This window comes from Periophthalmus magnuspinnatus, chromosome 19 (genome assembly GCF_009829125.3).
Source record: "Periophthalmus magnuspinnatus isolate fPerMag1 chromosome 19, fPerMag1.2.pri, whole genome shotgun sequence".
In the NCBI taxonomy this organism is placed as follows: domain Eukaryota; kingdom Metazoa; phylum Chordata; class Actinopteri; order Gobiiformes; family Gobiidae; genus Periophthalmus; species Periophthalmus magnuspinnatus.
Genome location: NC_047144.1, coordinates 1,343,054 through 1,364,864, shown reverse-complemented (window position 1 = coordinate 1,364,864; position 21,811 = coordinate 1,343,054). Strand labels below are relative to the sequence as shown.

The 21,811-nt window shown below is 42.4% G+C and overlaps 2 protein-coding genes across 8 annotated transcripts in view; one reads left to right on the top strand and one right to left on the bottom strand.

The window, feature by feature from the left end:
* The window catches only part of LOC129456146 (NLR family CARD domain-containing protein 3-like), a 217,679-nt gene that overhangs the window by 67,790 nt on the left and 128,078 nt on the right, over positions 1-21,811 (bottom strand). The gene's annotated exons all lie outside the window — the stretch shown is intronic.
* Positions 1-21,811, top strand: part of eef2k (eukaryotic elongation factor 2 kinase) — a 46,083-nt gene that overhangs the window by 1,538 nt on the left and 22,734 nt on the right. For 4 of the 7 annotated variants that reach the window (XM_033984346.2, XM_055229729.1, XM_033984345.2 and 1 more), the window contains exons 2-4: positions 7,415-7,681; positions 10,940-10,996; positions 14,857-14,957. In XM_033984346.2, coding sequence (XP_033840237.1) covers positions 7,424-7,681; positions 10,940-10,996; positions 14,857-14,957 — 416 coding nt within the window. In that variant the 5' untranslated portion in view covers positions 7,415-7,423. The remainder of the gene's footprint in view (positions 1-7,414; positions 7,682-10,939; positions 10,997-14,856; positions 14,958-21,811) is intronic. The other 3 variants (XM_055229731.1, XM_055229730.1, XM_055229728.1) reach the window with 1 other exon arrangement.

Sequence of the window (21,811 nt, the reverse complement as noted above, 5' to 3'; positions counted from 1 at the left end):
TTGTCTGTCAGATTAAGTCAATTTGTAAACGTCACTATAACTTGACATAAATTTGGTCTGTGCTATAGATTTTAATAAGTTAATATCGGTATTGGCAAATATCTGATATCGTATCGGCTCATAAACCTTTGATATTTTTAATTCTGGAAGAGAAAGTGCACATTTTAAGTGCACATTTGCTGCTGTTTCATTCACATAGTCTAACATTTTTACATAATCGTCATTTTAATGCGCAGATAAACACATTTTATGTTTCGATATTGGTCCGATATTGAACATTTATCTGATATTTACCATTGATATTTTTTCTGCAGAATGAAAAATACGAGTTTATATCCCAGATGAATAAATGTTATCACTTTTTCTGAAGCGAAACGTCACAATAACTTCACATAAATTTGGTCTGTGCTATAAATTTTAAGTTGTAGTGACTTTTAAATATAGTATGGTATCGGCAAATATCGAATATCATATCGGCTCAAGATAAATCCATATCGGACCGCCCCTAATCATATCATCTGTCACTTTTTTCATTCACATAGCGTAGCATTTTTACATAACAGTTATTTCAATGCAGAGTTAAACACATTTAATTAAGTAATGAGACCTGAGCCGTTATAGTTGTTTTAATCTAATATTTAATTTAATTTTATGTGGACGTACCCCACTTTTTCATTCACATTTGTTTTTAGATAACACTTAGATCAGAGGTGTCAAACTCATTTTCACAGAGGGACATATCAACAAAATGGTCGCTCTCAAAGGGCCAGATGTAACTAAGATAAATGTCACTACGTTTTAATCTTGTTAATTAACCGTTTCTATATTTATTACTTATTTAAGTTACAAATATTACATATGGATTTGCATAGACATGAAAAAAATGGCTGTTTAACTGTTTTTCTCCTGATAAACTTACATTTTAAGACAGTCGTACCTTTTAATTTACTTTGTCGCGGGCCACATAAAATGACCTGGCGGGCCGCATTTGGCCCACGGGCCTTGAGTTTGACACATGTGACTTAGATAAACATTTGGGACACTGGAGGGCGAGTTGTGCGTGTTTTAAAATAGTTTTAAATGATATTTTAGTGTTGTTACTCGAGCACACACACATACAAACACACCCCCACACACCCCGTCACACACACACCCCCCCCACACACACACACACACACACACACACTGTATTTATCAACTCTTCTGCTGTAAATGAAGGTTGAAAACAGCAGCACATCTTGGCGTTTAAACTCGTGTGTGGAACATTCTGCTCCTGGACTGTTTCCTTGGCAGCGTCTTGTTCTACTTGTTTCATTCACGTCGCATTTTTACATAATATTTATTTCAGTGAAACACGTTTGAATCGACATAATGAGCGACTAATGGGACCAAGACATTATACTTTTATGTTTCATTTCGTTCCGTGTTTGTCTCCACAGCCTAATTTCATTCAGGTTGTTTTTTTACTACGACTTTTACTGTTTTAGCCTGTTTTTCCACTGACGTCGTCAAAACAACCACATGTGATAGTGGCTGTTTAAGATACACAGCAACAAATGAACCTGGACTAAACCTGGACTAAACCTGGACTAAACCTGGGCTAAACCAGGACTAAACCTGGGCTAAACCTGGGCTAAACCTGGGCTAAACCTGGGCTAAACCTGGACTAAACCTGGACTAAACCTGGACTAAACCTGGACTAAACCTGGGCTAAACCTGGGCTAAACCTGGGCTAAACCTGGGCTAAACCTGGACTAAACCTGGACTAAACCTGGACTAAACCTGGACTAAACCTGGACTAAACCTGGACGGAACCTGGGCTAAACCTGGGCTAAACCTGGACTAAACCTGGGCTAAACCTGGACGGAACCTGGGCTAAACCTGAGCTAAACCTGGACTAAACCTGGGCTAAACCTGGACTAAACCTGGACGGAACCTGGGCTAAACCTGGGCTAAACCTGGGCTAAACCTGGGCTAATCCTGGGCTAAACCTGGACGGAACCTGGACGGAACCTGGGCTAAACCTGGGCTAAACCTGGACTAAACCTGGACTAAACCTGGACTAAACCTGGGCTAAACCTGGACGGAACCTGGGCTAAACCTGGACTAAACCTGGACTAAACCTGGACTAAACCTGGACTAAACCTGGGCTAAACCTGGACGGAACCTGGGCTAAACCTGGGCTAAACCTGGGCTAAACCTGGGCTAAACCTGGGCTAATCCTGGGCTAAACCTGGGCTAAACCTGGGCTAAACCTGGGCTAAACCTGGGCTAAACCTGGGCTAAACCTGGACTAAACCTGGACTAAACCTGGACTAAACCCAAATGCATCAGATCCTTTTAATTCATAAAATTGGGACTGAACTGGGACTGGACTAAACCAGGACTAAATCTAGATGCAGATCGTTTTAATTGAGACCTAACTGGGATCGGATTAAATCAGGACCGGTCTAAACTGGGACTGGATGAAACCGGTCCTCCTTTTAATTCATAAAACTGGGACTGCACTGGGACTGAACTAGGACTAAACTGAACTGAAACTAAACTAAAACCGGGACTGGACTACACTGGGACTGGACTACACTGGGACTGGACTACACTGGGACTGGACTACACTGGGACTGGATTAAACCGGGACTGGACTACACTGGGACTGGACTACACTGGGACTGGATTAAACCGGGACTGAACAGTTCTATTTTTAGCCTCCTAAGCGTATGAACCAGCTCTACACGTCTTACTCAGGCTGTTCCACTTTATTTCTTTGGCTTTGTTTGTTTTTTGTTTTTAAATCAAAATATGCAGCAAACTTAATTAAAATATTCTGTCATATTTTAATACATTTTCTCTGTAAATCGCATCAGTTTGTCGGGGAATCCCTCCTTTTGTCTTTTCTTTTTTTCCTCTTTGTTTCACAGTTTCTCTCTCTTCTACCGCAGAGCGATAAGAATCACATTTACCTGTTCAGTTTAGTCTCATTGAAAACTAATCAAAATCACAACAATAAGAACTAAACCTGGACTAAACCTGGACTAAAACCTGGACTAAAACCTGGACTAAAACCTGGACTAAAACCTGGACTAAAACCTGGATTAAACCTGGACTAAACCTGGACTAAACCTGGACTAAATCTGGACTAAACCTGGACTAAACCTGGACTAAACCTTGACCTAAAACCTGGACTAAAACCTGACCAGGACTCAGACCAGGACTCAGACCAGGACTCAGACCAGGACTCAGACCAGGACTCAGACCAGGACTCAGACCAGGACTCAGACCAGGACTCAGACCAGGACTCAGACCAGGTCTTTAGAGCAGCGGTGCCCAAACTCTTTTCAGCGAGGGCCATATCCTAAAGTCTTGGACACAGGGCCAGGGTCAGAGGATAATTCAGATGCACTGAACTTTACACGAGGCTTAAATATTATTATTAGATCTGTGTGACAGTGCAGTGTGATGTATTCAGGTTATATTGGTTGGATTACTCAAATTTGCCGTAAAAAGTACTGATTATGATCAATTAGGCCAGTTCAGCTGATGGCCTGAGGGCCAATAAAAGTTGGTCTGAGGGCCGCATTTGGCCCCGGGGCCATAGTTTGGACACCCCTGCTTTAGAAGAGTGAGACGAGAGACTAGTACAACCATTAATGTGGAAAGTCACATTCTGTTGTCTAAAGAAAGAGTTGTTTTTTTATTATTATCGTGGTATTGAGTATCGAGTATGAGTATTGAGTATGAGTATTGAGTATGAGTATTGAGTGTGAGTATTGAGTGTGAGTATCGAGTATCAGTTTTAGTATCGTGTCAGCTCTACACATGTTATTTAAACATCAAACTGCAGAGTATCACAGTCATAATCTGTATCTTTGTGCGTTTTGTCTGCATCAAATAAACACAAAGACGTTGTGTGTTTTACGGGCTGTGGCTGGTTCTATAAAAATCTAGGGTCAAAGGTCAACGGTCACATTTTTCTGCATCGCTTTTCCATTTTCAAGACGCTCAAAGCACTTTACATCAAGGAACCACTGACTCCTCGGGCAAGACACTTAACCCCCCTCACCCCCAGTGTGTGTGTGAACGTGTGTGTGAATGTGTGTGTGATTGTGTGTGTAAATGTGTGTGTGATTGTGTGTGATTGTGTGCGTTATTCTGTGATGTAAAGTGATTTAAGGTGGAAAGTCGCTGTATAAAAATGTGTTTTTTTACTAAAGCGATAAGTTCTAGTGAAGTTTACAAATGAACTTAACATAAATTTGGACTGTACTGTACATTTTTAAACTTTAGTATCAGTATGTGCGAATATCACGGAATATCGGCGACATCAGTGAGTCAAATATCAGGTATCGGCTCAAAAAATCCAAATCAAACCGTCCTGAATCGTAGCATTTAACCACGTAATGAACGTTTGGGACACTGAGGCTGCGGCACGGCGAGTTGTACGTGTTTTAAAATAGTTTTAAATGATACTTCGATGTTGTTCCTCGAGCCCCCCCCACACACACACACACGCACACACACCCCCCCCCACACACACACACACACACACACACACCCCGTATTTATCAACTCTTCTTCTGTAAATGAAGGTTGAAAACAGCAGCACATCTTGGCGTTTAAACTCGTGTGTGGAACATTCTGCTCCAGGACTGTTTCCTTGGCAGCGTCTTGTTGCATAATTTCTAGGTTATAAAGTTGGACAAGGACAGTCCGTGATTACCTCCTCCCTCTTACTCCTTTTCTCTCTCTTTTTTTTCCTTTTTCACTTTTTCACTCTCTTCCAGCGCAGGGTGATACGACACATGAATCACAGTCTCTTTTCAGTTTAGTTCATCTTAACTAACAACATAAACAACGACATAAACAATAGAGCCGGACTAGAGCCGGACTAGAGCCGGACTAGAGCCGGACTAGAGCCGGACTAGAGCCGGACTAGAGCCGGACTAGAGCCGGACTAGAGCCGGACTAGAGCCGGACTAGAGCCGGACTAGAGCCGGACTAGAGCCGGACTAGAGCCGGACTAGAGCCGGACTAGACCTGGACTAGACCCGGACTAGACCGAAATCTGTGCATAAAGACTTGACTGGGCTCCAACTGGGACTAGAGCCGGGACTAGAGCCGGGACTAGAGCCGGGACTAGAGCCGGGACTAGAGCCGGGACTAGAGCCGGGACTAGAGCCGGGACTAGACCTGGACTAGACCTGGACTAGACCTGGACTAGACCTGGACTAGAACCAGGACAAAACCCAAGTCTATGCATAAAAACTCAACTGGGCTCCAACTGGGACTAGAGCCGGGACTGGAGCCGGGACTGGAGCCGGGACTGGAGCCGGGACTAGAGCCGGGACTAGAGCCGGGACTAGAGCCGGGACTAGAGCCGGGACCAGACCTGGGCTAGACCTGGGCTAGAGCCGGGACCAGACCAGGCCTCTTGGTGACCTCTACAGCAGAATCCTCTTGTGCCTAAGTATCTGAGTTTCTTTCACTCGTCTTTGCAGATTCCTGTGACGTAATATTTGGGTGGACAGAATGACAAAGTAAAGGAGAAGAGGAAGGAAACTCTTATCTCGTCGGACATTTTAGCAGAGCACATGCACTTTTATACTTCCTGCTTTTATTCGTGCACAAAAGAACGTTTTCTTGTTTTTTATTTTGACACATTGGCTGCTCAAGGTTAAGAGAGATATTTGATATACTTATAAAATGAACTGGGTCTAAGATGGGACTGGACCAGGACCAGGACCAGAGTAGGACTAAACCAGGGGTAGCCTAAACCAAGACTGAACCGGGTCTAAACCAGGGCGAGCCTGAACTGGGACTGAACTTGGTTTTAACCGGGACTAAACCAGGGCTAGTCTAAACCAGAACAGAACTAGAACAGAACCGGGACTGAACCAGGACCAAACCAGGACAGGACTAAACTAAGGCTAGTCTAAACCAGGACCGAACCAGGACTGAACTGGGACTGAGCCGGGACTGAACTGGGACCAAACAGGGACTAAATCAGGATTCAACCAGGACTTAACTGGGACTAAACTAGAACTAAACCAAAGACAAAGACAAAGACCAAACATGGACCAAACCGGGGCAGGACTAAACCAGGACTCAGGCAGTTCTGTTCATCTGTGAACCATCCATTTTTATAATCTTAATGCATAACTTATTAAGTCATAGTGTTGTAGTCTTTTATGTCTTTATGTCTTTTATGTCTTTATGTCTTTTATGTCTTTATGTCTTTTGTCTTTTATGTCATCACACTTTCTTCCTCTCGGTGTTTTCATGCTCTACACCGTTAGCTTCTGTTGCTAACTGTGTAGATCTGTTGACATAGTGACTGTGCTGAGCTCTGTTATAACAGCGATGTGGCAGATTGTCACAAATGTAAACAGTGAGTCCCCTCTGATCCACATGTGAGTCTGGGCGTCTGCGGAGGGGGCGTGTCCTTCGTGTTGGCGTTGGCCGAGTGACAGTATGAGGTCGAGTTGCATCAATCGCTCTGAGCCAGAATGCAAGTCAGCAGAACGTATTTTTAGACAGGAATGTGATTATATATTCTCATTTTTCTTACTGTGATGTGATGTTTTGTTGGTCTATGTACTCAAATATATATATACAGCGTTCCCTCGTTTACCGTGGGGGTCACATTCTAAAAAGTAATCAGTATCAGAAGTATCAGCTGTATTTTGTACAATTATTCTCTCTGTTTTTGTCCGTAAAACCCCTCACCACACACTTTACACACTTTTCTCACACAGGCGTTAACATTTTTTCTCACATTTCTCTCATTTAAACACTCTGAGTTCAAACCTTTGTTTATTTTGTACGAGTTTCAAAGCTGAAATCCAGTTGTTTTAACCTCCTCAGACCCGAGCTCTTTCGTGGCTTTATCATTTTCTCTTTGTTATTTGGGCTGATTGGACCTGATAATGTAAAAACAAAGAATTATCTTTTTACTTTATGTAGTTTCTGAGAAAAGTGACGTAAAACCAATGTCCTCATATGTGGACGTTTTACTCATTTTGATAAAACGTTTGAATAATGATTTGCCAAATCTATTTATTAAGATCCTGAAACAGCAACATTTGTCCTGAGTAAAAACAAAATGAGAAACAACAATTGTGTCTCTGGGAACAAAGTGTCTCATGTGAAGAGACAGGAGCAGGAGACATGGGCCTGCACAAAAAAATCTGAATATTCTAAACTGAAAATATTTGGATTGTTGCTGTTCTTCTTCTAAAAAGTTTCCTTGTGGCCTGTAGAACCCAAAATGTGTTGTCCACAGATGAGGACAGCAGGGTCAGGGTCAGGTGTGAGTGTTGTACCTTTTATAAACTGTAGGGGGCAGGATACACACGGTTCATTTATCGATGCAATAAATCACCTGTTTAAATTCCTAACTCTTTCTCTTTCCTTTCAGCCGTTGGACATGGAGGACGACTTGATGTTCGCGATGGAGGAGGAGGGGAGTATGAAGAGGCCTCCCGTCCAGAGGAGTTCCCAGAGGTCCTGCTCCTTCACCGACGAGGACGAGGACGACGAAGAGCACGTGATCATGCCGCTGTTTCACGACTCGGCTCGAGAAATCTGTGAATATCTGAAGAACCAAGTGTACAGCAGACAACTGTCCAACTCTCTGTCCAACTCTCTGTCCAACTCCCTGCCAAAACAGAACTTCCAGTACAAGGTGAGGAGGAAACACAGGGACGGTGTGAGTGAAGAGCAGATAATCATCTAAAGAACAACTTAGGAATCCATTTATTTATTAACTAAAATATGAATGTGTTGTGCTGGTAAATGTAAACACTTTGAGTCACCAAATCAAAGTGAGAGTGATGTTTAAAAAAATAACAAGAAACAAAGGAAAAAACAAAACAAATAATGTGCTGTACAAATTGTATTAAACTTTATTATTATTAGTATTATTAGCATTTACAACATTATTATTATTATTATTAGCATTAGCATTAGCATTAGCATTATTATTATTAGCATGATTATTATTATTTGAGCATTATTAGCATTAACAACCATATTATTATTATTATTATTATTATTATTATCAGGATTATTATTATTATTATCAGGATTATTATTATTATTAGCATTATTAGCATTATTTTTATTATCAGCATTATTATGAGCATTATTAGCGTTAGCATTATTAGCATTAACAACCTTATTATTATTATTATTAATAGAGACACTTACAAACACGTGTGATTGTGCTGAGTTGGCGAGTAAAAACCATCTTTAAACACATTTGGTTGTTATTCTTGTTGTTGTGTCCTTTGGCAAGACACTTGGCGCTCACGGTCACAGAACGTGGCTCATGTTTTTACCCAAAAGCAGAGAAGGATTTAACTGAATTAGTAAAGCTCAGATTTGTTTCACGAGGAGCTCTTTGTCCTGAGTCCCGTTCACCAGTTTTAAAATGAAGAACCGCGAGGACCGTTGCCGTAGCGATTGACAATTTAAACTGAATTATCTTTGAAAATGGTGGAAAATCCTCCCATAACCAGAAGCTGAAACTTATGAATAAAAAACATCAGCTGAAAAACACGGATAAATGTGGATTTAAAATGTTATAATGAATAAAGATGCCGTTGGATTATATAATAAAAAAACGTATAACAGCTTTAAACGTGTTGATGCAGATAATAAAAATACACGTGTTACTCTAAAGAACTTCACAATGACAAAGATGAACAAATATGTCACTACTTCTGTTTGTAAATATGAGTGATTATGTTTTATGACAGATTTTAAAAGTGAAATGAGCTCTGTAGGTAACACATTATGGGAAGTGACTGGTCTTATTTTTATTCTGTACAAAGTAAAAACAGGAAGTCCACACACGGAACTGAGAGAAGAACTTTAGGCCCTTTAAGTTCAGTCCAGGCAGAGCTCGGGTCACGTGTCCAGATTAGATGTTGTTTGTGGCTCTGGTTTTACACAGTGGATCATTTAAACACAAATGGGATTCAAAATGGACGCTCTGTTTTTGTGCCAAATGAAATAAAGAGTTTGATTGTGCTGCTAGTGCTGGTTTAAGGAACGGCAGCAGCAACAGCAGGGGGTGAGGAGGGAGAGAAGGAGGGAGGGAGAGAAGGAGGGAGGGAGAGAGAGAGAGAGGGGACGGAGAGAGAGAGAGAGGGGATGAAGAGAGAAAGAGAGAGGGGACGTTTCATTGTGCTGCTAGTGCTGGTTTAAGGAAAGACAGCAGCAACAGCAGGGGGTGAGGAGGGAGAGAAGGAGGGAGAGAGAGAGAGAAAGGGGACGGACGGAGAGGAAGAGAGAGGGGATGGAGAGAGAGAGAGGGGACGGACGGAGAGAGAGAGAGAGAGGGGACGGAGAGAGAGAGAGAGAGAGGGGACGGACGGAGAGAGAGAGGGGACGGACGGAGAGAGAGAGGGGACGGACGGAGAGAGAGAGGGGACGGACGGAGAGAGAGAGGGGACGGACGGAGAGAGAGAGGGGACGGACGGAGAGAGAGAGGGGACGGACGGACGGAGAGAGAGAGGGGACGGACGGACGGAGAGAGAGAGGGGACGGACGGAGAGAGAGAGGGGACGGACGGAGAGAGAGAGGGGACGGACGGAGAGAGAGAAAGAGGGGACGGACGGAGAGAGAGAAAGAGGGGACGGACGGAGAGAGAGAGAAAGGGGGATGGACGGAGAGAGAGAGAAAGGGGGATGGACAGAGAGAGAGAGAGAGAAAAGGGGGACGGAGAGAGAAAGAGAGAGGGGACGGAGAGAGAGAAGAGAGGGGACGGACAGAGTGAGAAAGGGGGATGGAGAGAGTGAGAGAGGGGACGGACAGAGAGAGTGAGAGAGGGGACAGAGAGAGGACGAGAGAGAGAGGGGAGAGAAAGAGAAAGGGGATGGAGAGAGAGCGAGGGGATGGAGAGGAGATGTAGAAGAGGGGACAGAGAGAACGAGAGAGTGAGGGGTCAGAGGGGAGAGAGAAAAGAGTGAGAGGAGGGTGAGACTGTGTCTTTTTAAGTAGCACATGTCTCATAGGGCAGATTTATGTTTAGCAGTTAATTTTTTATCTCTAATTATAAATATCAAATGTGGAGGAAGAAAAAAACACTTAGTGATTTTAGCCATTTAAAGCCACAGTATGTAACTTTTTAACTTTAACCTTTTTTTTTGTATTTATTGCATTTAAATGTATAATAAATATGTGTCCTTATGGTGAGCAGGCTCGCATCTCCACAAACCTGACTCTTATTTAGCCTGCTCGTTTCCATGGAAATGTTGCTATAACATTCCACAGTATGGCATAAAACGTATCTATCTCCATGGTGAACGTTTAAAGTTACATACTGTGTCTTTAAGTTGCTGCATAGTTAGCGTTTGGCTAGCTCTGTTGTTTTGATTATCAAAAACAGAAAGGAAAAAATTATAAAAATAAATAAATAAAAATGAAATAGTGATAATATAAATAAAAATAAATTGGTAATAATAAATAAATAAAACATTAATAATAATAATGATAATGATAATAATAATAATAATAATAATAATAATAATGAAATAGTGATAAAATAAATAAAAATAAATTGGTAATAATAAAATAATCAATAAATAAAACATTAATAATAATAATAATAATAATAATAATAATAATAATAATAATAATAATGAAATAGTGATAATATTAATAAAAATAGGTAATAATAAAATAAATAAATAAATAAAACATTAATAATAATAATAACATTATTATTATTATTATTAACAAAATTAAAAAAAAATAATAAAACACTGTCTTGAGAATTTTAAAACCTTATTTAATGAAAAGTTTTAGATTTTTTTTTTTAGGAAGTGAACAAATTAATAAAAGTTAGTGTTTTGTTAATATTAATGTTTTGGTTTTTTTGTGATGTTTTGACTTTTGTAACTAAAATCCTCTTATTCCACTTGTCCCACGTCTTTAGCCGGACATAGAAAACGCATCTCCTCGAACATACAGAGTTTTGAGTGAGAAGGCTCGGGTATGTTTCTACATTTAATCTTTTTTTTAATAATTCCTCCTCTTCTGCTTCTGACCCAGTGACCATCTCCAGTTCATCTCTTCTTCTTCTCCTCTTCCTGATTTTCCCATAACAATTCCCATTTCTCTCTAATCTTCGCATGTCTGTCCCTTTCCAGACGACCGTGGCTCCATGGCTTTTTAATCATTTGTCCTAATCTTTAATATTCTATTTATGCAATCAAATGAGAATAATAAACAAAAATAATTGGTATTTTTGTAACCTTTGACCTCTTGAGTTAGCATGGTATTAGCCTGATGCTACGCTAACAGACGACCGTGGCTCCGTGACTTTTTAATCATTTGTCCTAATCTTTAATGTCTTGTTTATGTAATTAAACAAGAATAAAAAAACAAAAATGATTGGTATTCTTGTAACCTTTGACCTCCAGGGTTAGCATGGTATTAGCTTGATGCTACTTTGACAGAATGTACTAATCGGATTTGTTTCTTGGGGGATTTAAGATGTTTTCTTCACAAGGTTTTCCTGGTTTGGTCCCCGTTTATTTCTGATGTAGACTTTTGGTTTGGTTCAGTTCAAGTCCCAGTTTAGTCCCGGTTTAGTCCCGGTTTAGTCCCGGTTTAGTCCCGGTTTAGTCCCGGTTTAGTCCCGGTTTAGTCCCGGTTTAGCCCTGGTTTAGTCTCAGTTCAATCCCGTTTTATTTCTAATGTAGACTTTTGGTATGGTCCAGTTCTAGTCCTGGTTTAGTCCAGGTTTAATCCTGCTCTAGTCCAGGTTTAGTCCCAGTTTAGTCCCAGTTTAGTCCCAGTTTAGTCCCAGTTTAGTCCCATTTTAGTCCCAGTTTAGTCCAGGTTTAGTCCAGGTTTAGTCCAGGTTTAGTCCAGGTTTAGTCCAGGTTTAGTCCTGGTTTAGCCCTGGTTTAGTCCAGGTTCAGTCCAGGTTTAGTCCTGCTCTAGTCCTTGTTCAGTCCAGTTCTAGTCCTGGTTTAGTTCTGGTTCAGTTCTGGTTCAGTCTAGGTTTAGTCCAGGTTTAGTCCAGGTTTAGTCCAGGTTTAGTCCAGGTTTAGTCCAGGTTCAGTCCAGGTTTAGTCCTGCTCTAGTCCTGGTTTAGTCCAGGTTTAGTCCTGGTTCAGTTCTGGTTTAGTCCAAACCAAATAAAAATACGTCTGTAATAAATAAATTTTCAAAAGGATCAAAAAATCTAATTTGTATCAATTGTGCGATTTCATGAAAAACAAAAACATTACATTTGAAAAGAAGTTAACGACGTGTTTACGACGTGAAAAGAGTTCGACCGAAGTGTTTTTTATTTTTATTGTTGATACTTTTTGTTTAGAATCCAGAACAAACCATGGCCGATAAACTCTGCCGATATTTTGGGCCGATATGTATTTATTATTATGTGATTTAAAAGTACTTCATACCTCAGATCTGAGTATTTATTATTATGTGATTTAAAAGTACTTTGTGTATTTTTTAAGCAGCAAATCGACAAAAACTAAATATCGGTCTGTGCTGGAGATTTAAGGCAGATAACCCATACACTAAAAAGGCCAAATATCGGCACAATATATTGGCCAGCTCATATATAAATTGGTTTATCTTTAAATTTGAAAAGATCTGGCTCGTAAAATAGCAACATAAATTGATTTAATTTAAAAAAAAAACCTTTAACTTTTTTGTTTTACTGTTAGAATCTTTCATTTTCAAACGTCAAAGTCACATGACCAGGAAGTGTTTGTGAAGCGTTTGTGAAGAGCGTAATCTCATGTTCACTCTGCAAAAAAAAAAAAAAAAAAAGACAGTTTTATAAAAGAAAAATGGAGAAATACATAATCTGGTGAAAGTGTAATTATATTTTTAAGGATTTTAAAATACTCGTAGCGAATTCTGCTTCAAATTGATCCACAAACTGTCCATTTATTTCATGTGTGGACCTCGTTTATGATTAAAATCTGAGTTTATTTTCACATGGAACGAAACTAGAGCAAAGTTCAACGTCTTCGATTTTTATTTTTCTACAATAACGTCAGAAAATCACGCCATTTTTCAACCGTTAACGACTTTAAAATCGGATTGTGGCGACGCAAAACTGACTCTTGTAGCTTTAAGTCATGTTATAATGTTGTTAATTCATCAAAAACAGACCTGGAGTTGCGTTTTGCTTCATTTTCACGTTTGCGTAACACTTTATTATCAGTCTGTCTGCGTCTCCAAAGCGCAAAACGCTCTGTTCCACCTCGTGATGTCATCAAGTGGGAGTTTTCCGAGTCCCTTTTACCTTTTGGTTTAGCGCAGATTGGCGATTCCAGGAGCGGAAATGATCCAAACGATTCTAGAAATGAAGGTGTGTGGAGTTTAAAAACACAGTGGAGCACTTCCTGTATCGCCACACGATGACATCACAAGGTGGAACGGACTGTTTTCGGTGTGAGAGAAGAACTGTGTGTGTTAAACGTGTGCGAATGAAACAAAAAAACACAACTCCAGGTCTGTTTGTGACGAGGAAATGACATTAAAACCACATGGCTCCTCCACTTGCAAAGCACCGATCCAGCTTTTTCAGTTCCGATACCGATTTCGATACTATAGCTTTTTAAGTATCTGCCGATGTCAACGATACCAGAGCAGAGACTGAAAACGGCATTTATTTTCTTTAAACTACTACAGTAACCGGCCTTATTACGCCAGTTTAAACGTCCAACCAGGATATCGACTGAACCGATATCCGATCCAGCAAATGTTCCCGTATCGGTGCAGATATCGGCATTCCCTGTTCCCTAAAAGACTCTCTCAAAGTTCAAAACACGTCTCCTCTTTATAGAAGCAAACGCGCTAAATTTAACCAGCGGGACGGAGACGAGAGCGACGTGCGGGACGGAGCGAGGGTCGGATTACGGAGGGGACGGAGGGGACGGAGGGGACGGAGGGAGACGGAGGGAGATAGAGGGGATGGAGGGGGACAGAGGGGACGCAGGGATTACATTTGATTCATTTTTTTAAAGGTGTAGATATAAACCATATGTCTCTCCTCCTCCCTCTCTTCTCTCTCCTCCTCCCTCTCTCCTCTTTCCTCCTCTCTCTGCAGATGGCTCATATTTTTTTAATTCAAATTTGTAAAAGAGAGTGAAAAAAAACAAAATCAGTATAAAATATCGGTCGATACAGATGTCACCGATACTGGCACCGATATAACTGACACATCACCCGTTCCTGTTGTGACTGGAGGATTGTTTTTGAGTGAAAATCGTAGCGAGACATACCGATCCAGCGCTTTAATTTCCAATATGTCAAACCACGGTATCGAAATCTGTATCTACCGATCCCCCCGATATTGACCGATACCAGCGCAGAAACGGAAAACAGCATTTATTTAGTTTGAGCCAAAGTAAAACCAAATCAAACTGATCCAAATGTGTCATGGAGCTGTTATTCATCTCAAGTAACGACAGAACACGTTTGTATAAATAAAAGTTCAAACAGATATGACCTGGAAATAGTCTTGACGTTTCAAATATCGGTCCCAGTATCAGTATCGTATCGGTGCATTCCTGGTTTCAAACATGACCAGTTAACAGAAATAGGTTTAAGGAAGTGTAGGACCTTTTCCGAGCCGATCCGTCCTCACAAACTCACCCTCTCTCATCGCTTGTTTTGCTTTAGTTCAACCTTTTCTTTTTCCCTAACTCCCTGATTTCCTCCGTCTCCGCACGCCCCTCCCTCCAGCCTCTCTCTCTCTCCTGTCGCGCGGCGTTTGTCACGTTTTAAAGTTGTCCCGTGTGTTTTTAGACGTCGGAGGCGGGCGTGGCGGTGCGTTCACGTACACACGGTGCAGTAAGCTGTGTGTGTTCTTTACAACAGGCGCACTGGAAACAAGCCATCGAGAAAGCCCGCGCCCGACCGGACCCGTGGGCGGAGTTTCACCTGGAGGAGAAGGAGACGGAGCCCTGCGTCAGATACAGGTACGACCAAGAGGGAGGGGGGAGGAGCCTCGTTGTAGCGCTGTAGTCGACTAAAGACGAAAAGAGGGTGAAAACTCTCAAAACTATTATGTTTGTCTGTGTGTGTGACCCAAACTGGACTCACAAGACTCCACCTGCAGGGGGCGCTCAGCTATTTAAGCAGAAAAGCACCAAAACTATTTGTGTTCAAGACTTAAACCGTGGACTAAGAGTAGGACTAAACCCAGGACTATACCGGGACCGAACCAAAACTGAACAAGGACTGAACCTGGACTGAACCTGGACTAAAAACCGTGGACTTAAACTGTGGACTTAAACCGTGGACTTAAACCGTGGACTTAAACCGTGGACTTAAACCGTGGACTTAAACCGTGGACTAAACTTAAACTGTGGACTTAAACCGTGGACTTAAACCGTGGACTTAAACCGTGGACTTAAACCGTGGACTTAAACCGTGGACTTAAACCGTGGACTAAACTTAAACTGTGGACTTAAACCGTGGACTTAAACCGTGGACTTAAACCGTGGACTTAAACCGTGGACTTAAACCGTGGACTTAAACCGTGGACTTAAACCGTGGACTTAAACCGTGGACTTAAACTGGCCCAAGACTAGAACTAAACCCAGGACTAAACCCAGGACTAAACCCAGGACTAAACCCAGGACTAAACCCAGGATTATATACCAGGACTAAACCGGGGCCGAACCAAAACTGAACAAGGACTGAACCTGCACTAAAACCATGGACTAAACCGTCGACTAAAGCGTGAGTTTAAACGTGGACCAAAGACGTGGACCAAAGACGTGGACCAAAGACGTGGACCAAAGACGTGGACCAAAGACGTGGACCAAAGACGTGGACCAAAGACGTGGACCAAAGACGTGGACCAAAGACGTGGACCAAAGACGTGGACCAAAGACGTGGACCAAAGACGTGGACCAAAGACGTGGACCAGGACTATACCGAGACCAAACCAAAACTGAACCTGGTCTGGACCTGGTCTGTTCACACTCTTGTCTCTTGTCTCTTGTCTCTTGTCTCTCTTCTCTTGTCTCTTGTCTTTTGTCTCTTGTCTCTTGTCTCTTGTCTCTTGTCTCTTGTCTCTTGTCTCTTGTCTCTTGTCTCTTGTTGCTGTTACATGGCTCCAGTTTGACTGGACCATAGAGACATTTTGAGTTGGACATATCCCCACGAATCTTACACTGAGCTCATTTTAAACGTCTGTCCTGCTCCTCCTCCTCTCCCCGCTCTCCCACCTCCACCTCCTCTCTCTCCTCCCCCTGCTCCTCCACCTCCTCCTCTCCCTCCTCTCTCTCCACCTCCTCCTCCTTTTCCTCCTTCCCTCCCTTATCTCCTCTCTCTCCTCCCCCTCCTCCTCTCCCTCCTCTATCTCCTCCCTCCTCCCCCTCCTCCTCCTCCTCTCCCCCCGCCCCCCCTCTTCCTCCTCCTTACCGTAGTGTAAAGTGTAAGCACACTCTGCGCTCTCCTCCTCTCCCCGCTCTCTCTCCTCTCTCCTCCTCTCCCCCCTCTCTCTCCTCTCTCCTCCTCCTCCTCTCTCTCCTCCTCCTCCTCCTCCTCCTCCTCACCGTAGTGTAAAGTGTAAGCACACTCTGCGCTCTCCTCCTCTCCCCGCTCTCTCTCCTCTCTCCTCCTCTCCCCCCTCTCTCTCCTCTCTCCTCCTCCTCCTCTCTCTCCTCCCCCTCCCCCTCCTCCTCCTCCTCCTCACCGTAGTGTAAAGTGTAAGCACACTCTGCGCTCTCCTCCTCTCCCCGCTCTCTCTCCTCTCTCCTCCTCTCCCCCCTCTCTCTCCTCTCTCCTCCTCCTCCTCTCTCTCCTCCCCCTCCCCCTCCTCCTCCTCCTCCTCACCGTAGTGTAAAGTGTAAGCACACTCTGTTCCCAGTGTGAATGACTGTCGAAGCTGGAGCTGTTTTGGAGCGTCCCTGTCCAAACATGTGGACTGCAGGCCAAGTGAGCTCTGAAAATACCATCTAGTACGAACATGTAAGACGAGAGGGAGATTAGGTCAGTCAGAAAAAAGACTTTGGAGCAGTGAGGAGTTTCTACAGAGAGATATTACGATAACCTACTTTACACTGACCTCATCAAACCAGGACAACACCCGTGAACCACAAAACTCTACTGTAAAAATGTACAAATTGAAGAAGAATCATAATTTTCAGTCTTATTCTGCATTAAAAAACCTGCTAATCCTGTAGTTTAGACCTCCACAAACACGTTCTGAAATGTCTGTGTGTCAGATGCCCTCCCTGCGTCTCCACGGGGTCTTATTCTGCATAAAAGCGCGTGTAGCTCTGTGCAGCAAAAGCCGACGTTAAATCTGTCAACTGGACAAAACGTTGTAGGAGCGATGACGTTTCTCTGCTCATCCAAGCGTCTTCTTCAGTCGTGGACACTGCCTTATCGTCTCCATTTTTAGCCTTAATGGCCCCACTGGCTCGCTGTATTGTTCTCTTTGTTTCCTTTGTTTGCTTTGGGTTTGCGGGTGGAATCGTAAATTGAGGACAGGCGACGTCTCAGGCTTCCATTCCTGTTCAAAGAAGGATTGTCTTTCCTTCTTTACCTCCAGAAGCTTTGATGAGCAGCGAAATGTCTTCAGTCCTACGACGTTTTGTCCAGTTGACAGATTTAACTTTGGGTTTTATTTTACTCTGGATCAAACGTGGACGACTGAGAGACTCCACAGACGTCTCACCCTGTAGTTTACATCTGTACAAACACGTTCTGAAATGCGACTCTTGTTTTAGTTTGTCTTTTTGTCTTCAGTCTTGATCATGCTCATAATGTGAACACAACGCTTTTATTAAAACATAAATCGAAAATCTAATCTCACTACTACATTAGACAAATTGCAGTTGGATTATTTTTCCCATACACACCGCCGTACCAGCAATAAATAAATAAATAAATAAATAAATATTAGAGTTATTGAATACTGTGACGTGACTGGACCAAGAATTTGGAGGCGAGGTTCATATTTTGGATTCCGACCACGTGTATCATAGCAACCAAAGAGCCAATCAGGAGTGAGGCTGTTTAGTAGGAAGCAGGCGCTTAGCAACGCTGTCAATCAAACCTGTTGCTAACGCTAACAGGAGTGACCTCGGGGAAAGAAGGACCTGATTTGTCTGTTATTAATGTTCATATCTTGATTTACAGAGAGAGGACACAGTTTATCACAAAAACAAAAAATAAACTCAAAATAACAAAAAAAAACCAACTCAAAATTAAAAATAAAAAAATTAAATAAATAAAAAATAACAAAAAATAAACAAAAAAACTCAAAATAAAAATAAAAAAATTAAATAAATAAAAAATAACAAAAAAATAAAAAACCTCAAAATAACTAAAAAAATAATAAAAAATAACCTCAAAAAAATCCTCAAAATAACACCCCTCAACTCAAGATAACAAAAAAAACAAAAAAACCCTAAAAACTCTAAAAAAAATAAATTAAAAATTATTGTAAAAATAACAAACAAAACCCCTCAAAATAAATAAAAATAACTCAAAAAACCCCTCAAAATAAATAAAAATAACTAAAAATAACTTAAAAAAAAAACCCCTCAAAATTAATTAATTAATAAAAAAAACTCAAAATAACTCTGACAGCAGCGATAGAGTGAATTGAAGTCTGTGTAACCAGAAGCGCTCAAACTTTGTATTTGTAACACGGCGGCTGTAGCGTTAGCCATGTCCATTTATATACATACACTTCTATCTATGTTCCCTGATGATAAATAACCGTTGCGTATGTTCCTTGGCTAATGACGCTAATGGCTGAAGCACATATCAGGTCCCGTAGTACGTGCAGTCTGCATGTAAACATCATTCCAGCAGCGTTCTGTTTCTCTCGGCTCATTCACTGCGTGTGTGTGTGTGTGTGCGTGTGTGTGTGTGATCCAGAGTTCAGCGGACTTACATTTGTTCCATAAAGAGCAGTGATGTGAAAGTCGGTCCTGTGTTGTGTAACTGTGGGATCCAGCTGCAGACTCCCTACTGTTACTCAGAGCTGACTGGGCACTTTTAAAGGTACAGTGACCCACTTTAACGCTCAGACACGGACAGTTTGAGCCGACACTTCAGTATTTGGTGTTTGCAGATGCACATATTAAGATCCACTCGAAAAATCACTAATTCACTTTTCACTTTATTTATTTCTTTGGGTAATGTTGTGTAAACATGTGGCCGTAGTGACCCAGACGTCCCCAGTGGTTTTTCCCCTGTATCACTGCTCCTAGTACTGTTTTAGTTCTAGTACCATGTCTGCTGCTCATACAATTTCTTACTACTACTACTACTACTACTACTACTACTACTACTACTACTACTACTACTACTACTACTACTACTACTACTACTACTACTGCTACTGCTGCTGCTGCTCCCACTACAAGGAAAAGCAAGTGTATTTGTACAGCACAATTCATACACAAAGTCATTCAAAGAGCTTTACAGAATAAGAAAGACATTAAAATCACAGTAAAACAAATCAAAACATAATTAACATTCAAACCAAAGAGGCAGAATAAAACCTCTCAGTCGTTTGTACAGATGAACAGAACTGAGTCTGGATTTAAACACTGTCAGAGCAGAGACTGAGTCACATCTTCAGGAAGAATGATCCAGGTTTAAACGGCATGAAACTGAAACATTGATTCCCCGTGTTTAGACCTGGTTTAGTCCTGGTTTAGTCCTGGTTTAGTCCTGGTTTAGTCCTGGTTTAGACCTGGTTTAGTCCTGGTTCAGTCCTGGTTTAGTTCTGGTTTAGTCCTGGTTTAGTCCTGGTTTAGTCCTGGTTCAGTCCTGGTTTAGTCCTGGTTTAGTCCTGGTTTAGTCCTGGTTTAGTCCTGGTTTAGTCCTGGTTTAGTCCTGGTTCAGTCCTGGTTCAGTCCTGGTTTAGTTCTGGTTTAGTCCTGGTTTAGTCCTGGTTTAGTCCTGGTTCAGTCCTGGTTCAGTCCTGGTTTAGTCCTGGTTTAGTCCTGGTTCAGTCCTGGTTTAGTCCTGGTTCAGTCCTGGTTCAGTCCTGGTTCAGTCCTGGATTAGTTCTGGTTTAGTCCTGGTTTAGTCCTGGTTTAGTCCTGGTTTAGTCCTGGTTTAGTCCTGGTTTAGTCCTGGTTTAGTCCTGGTTCAGTCCTGGTTCAGTCCTGGTTTAGTTCTGGTTTAGTCCTGGTTCAGTCCTGGTTTAGTCCTGGTTTAGTCCTGGTTTAGTCCTGGTTTAGTCCTGGTTCAGTCCTGGTTTAGTCCTGGTTCAGTCCTGGTTCAGTCCTGGTTCAGTCCTGGTTCAGTCCTGGATTAGTTCTGGTTTAGTCCTGGTTTAGTCCTGGTTTAGTCCTGGTTTAGTCCTGGTTTAGTCCTGGTTTAGTCCTGGTTCAGTCCTGGTTCAGTCCTGGTTTAGTTCTGGTTTAGTCCTGGTTCAGTCCTGGTTTAGTCCTGGTTTAGTCCTGGTTTAGTCCTGGTTCAGTCCTGGTTTAGTCCTGGTTCAGTCCTGGTTCAGTCCTGGTTCAGTCCTGGTTTAGTCCTGGTTCAGTCCTGGTTTAGTCCTGGTTTAGTCCTGGTTCAGTCCTGGTTTAGTCCTGGTTTAGTCCTGGTTTAGTCCTGGTTTAGTCCTGGTTTAGTCCTGGTTCAGTCCTGGTTCAGTCCTGGTTCAGTCCTGGTTTAGTTCTGGTTTAGTCCTGGTTTAGTCCTGGTTTAGTCCTGGTTCAGTCCTGGTTCAGTCCTGGTTTAGTCCTGGTTTAGTCCTGGTTTAGTCCTGGTTTAGTCCTGGTTCAGTCCTGGTTCAGTCCTGGTTTAGTCCTGGTTTAGTCCTGGTTCAGTCCTGGTTTAGTCCTGGTTCAGTCCTGGTTCAGTCCTGGTTCAGTCCTGGTTTAGTTCTGGTTTAGTCCTGGTTCAGTCCTGGTTTAGTCCTGGTTTAGTCCTGGTTTAGTCCTGGTTTAGTCCTGGTTTAGTCCTGGTTTAGTCCTGGTTCAGTCCTGGTTCAGTCCTGGTTTAGTTCTGGTTTAGTCCTGGTTTAGTCCTGGTTTAGTCCTGGTTTAGTCCTGGTTTAGTCCTGGTTCAGTCCTGGTTCAGTCCTGGTTCAGTCCTGGTTCAGTCCTGGTTCAGTCCTGGTTCAGTCCTGGTTTAGTCCTGGTTCAGTCCTGGTTCAGTCCTGGTTTAGTCCTGGTTTAGTCCTGGTCTAATCCTGGTTTAGTCCTGGTCTAATCCTGGTTCAGTCCTGGTTCAGTCCTGGTTTAGTCCTGGTTTAGTCCTGGTTTAGTCCTGGTTTAGTCCTGGTTTAGTCCTGGTTCAGTCCTGGTTCAGTCCTGGTTCAGTCCTGGTTTAGTTCTGGTTTAGTCCTGGTTTAGTCCTGGTTTAGTCCTGGTTCAGTCCTGGTTCAGTCCTGGTTTAGTCCTGGTTTAGTCCTGGTTTAGTCCTGGTTTAGTCCTGGTTCAGTCCTGGTTCAGTCCTGGTTTAGTCCTGGTTTAGTCCTGGTTCAGTCCTGGTTCAGTCCTGGTTTAGTCCTGGTTCAGTCCTGGTTCAGTCCTGGTTCAGTCCTGGTTTAGTTCTGGTTTAGTCCTGGTTCAGTCCTGGTTTAGTCCTGGTTTAGTCCTGGTTTAGTCCTGGTTTAGTCCTGGTTCAGTCCTGGTTCAGTCCTGGTTTAGTTCTGGTTTAGTCCTGGTTCAGTCCTGGTTTAGTCCTGGTTTAGTCCTGGTTTAGTCCTGGTTTAGTCCTGGTTCAGTCCTGGTTCAGTCCTGGTTTAGTCCTGGTTTAGTCCTGGTTCAGTCCTGGTTTAGTCCTGGTTCAGTCCTGGTTCAGTCCTGGTTCAGTCCTGGTTTAGTTCTGGTTTAGTCCTGGT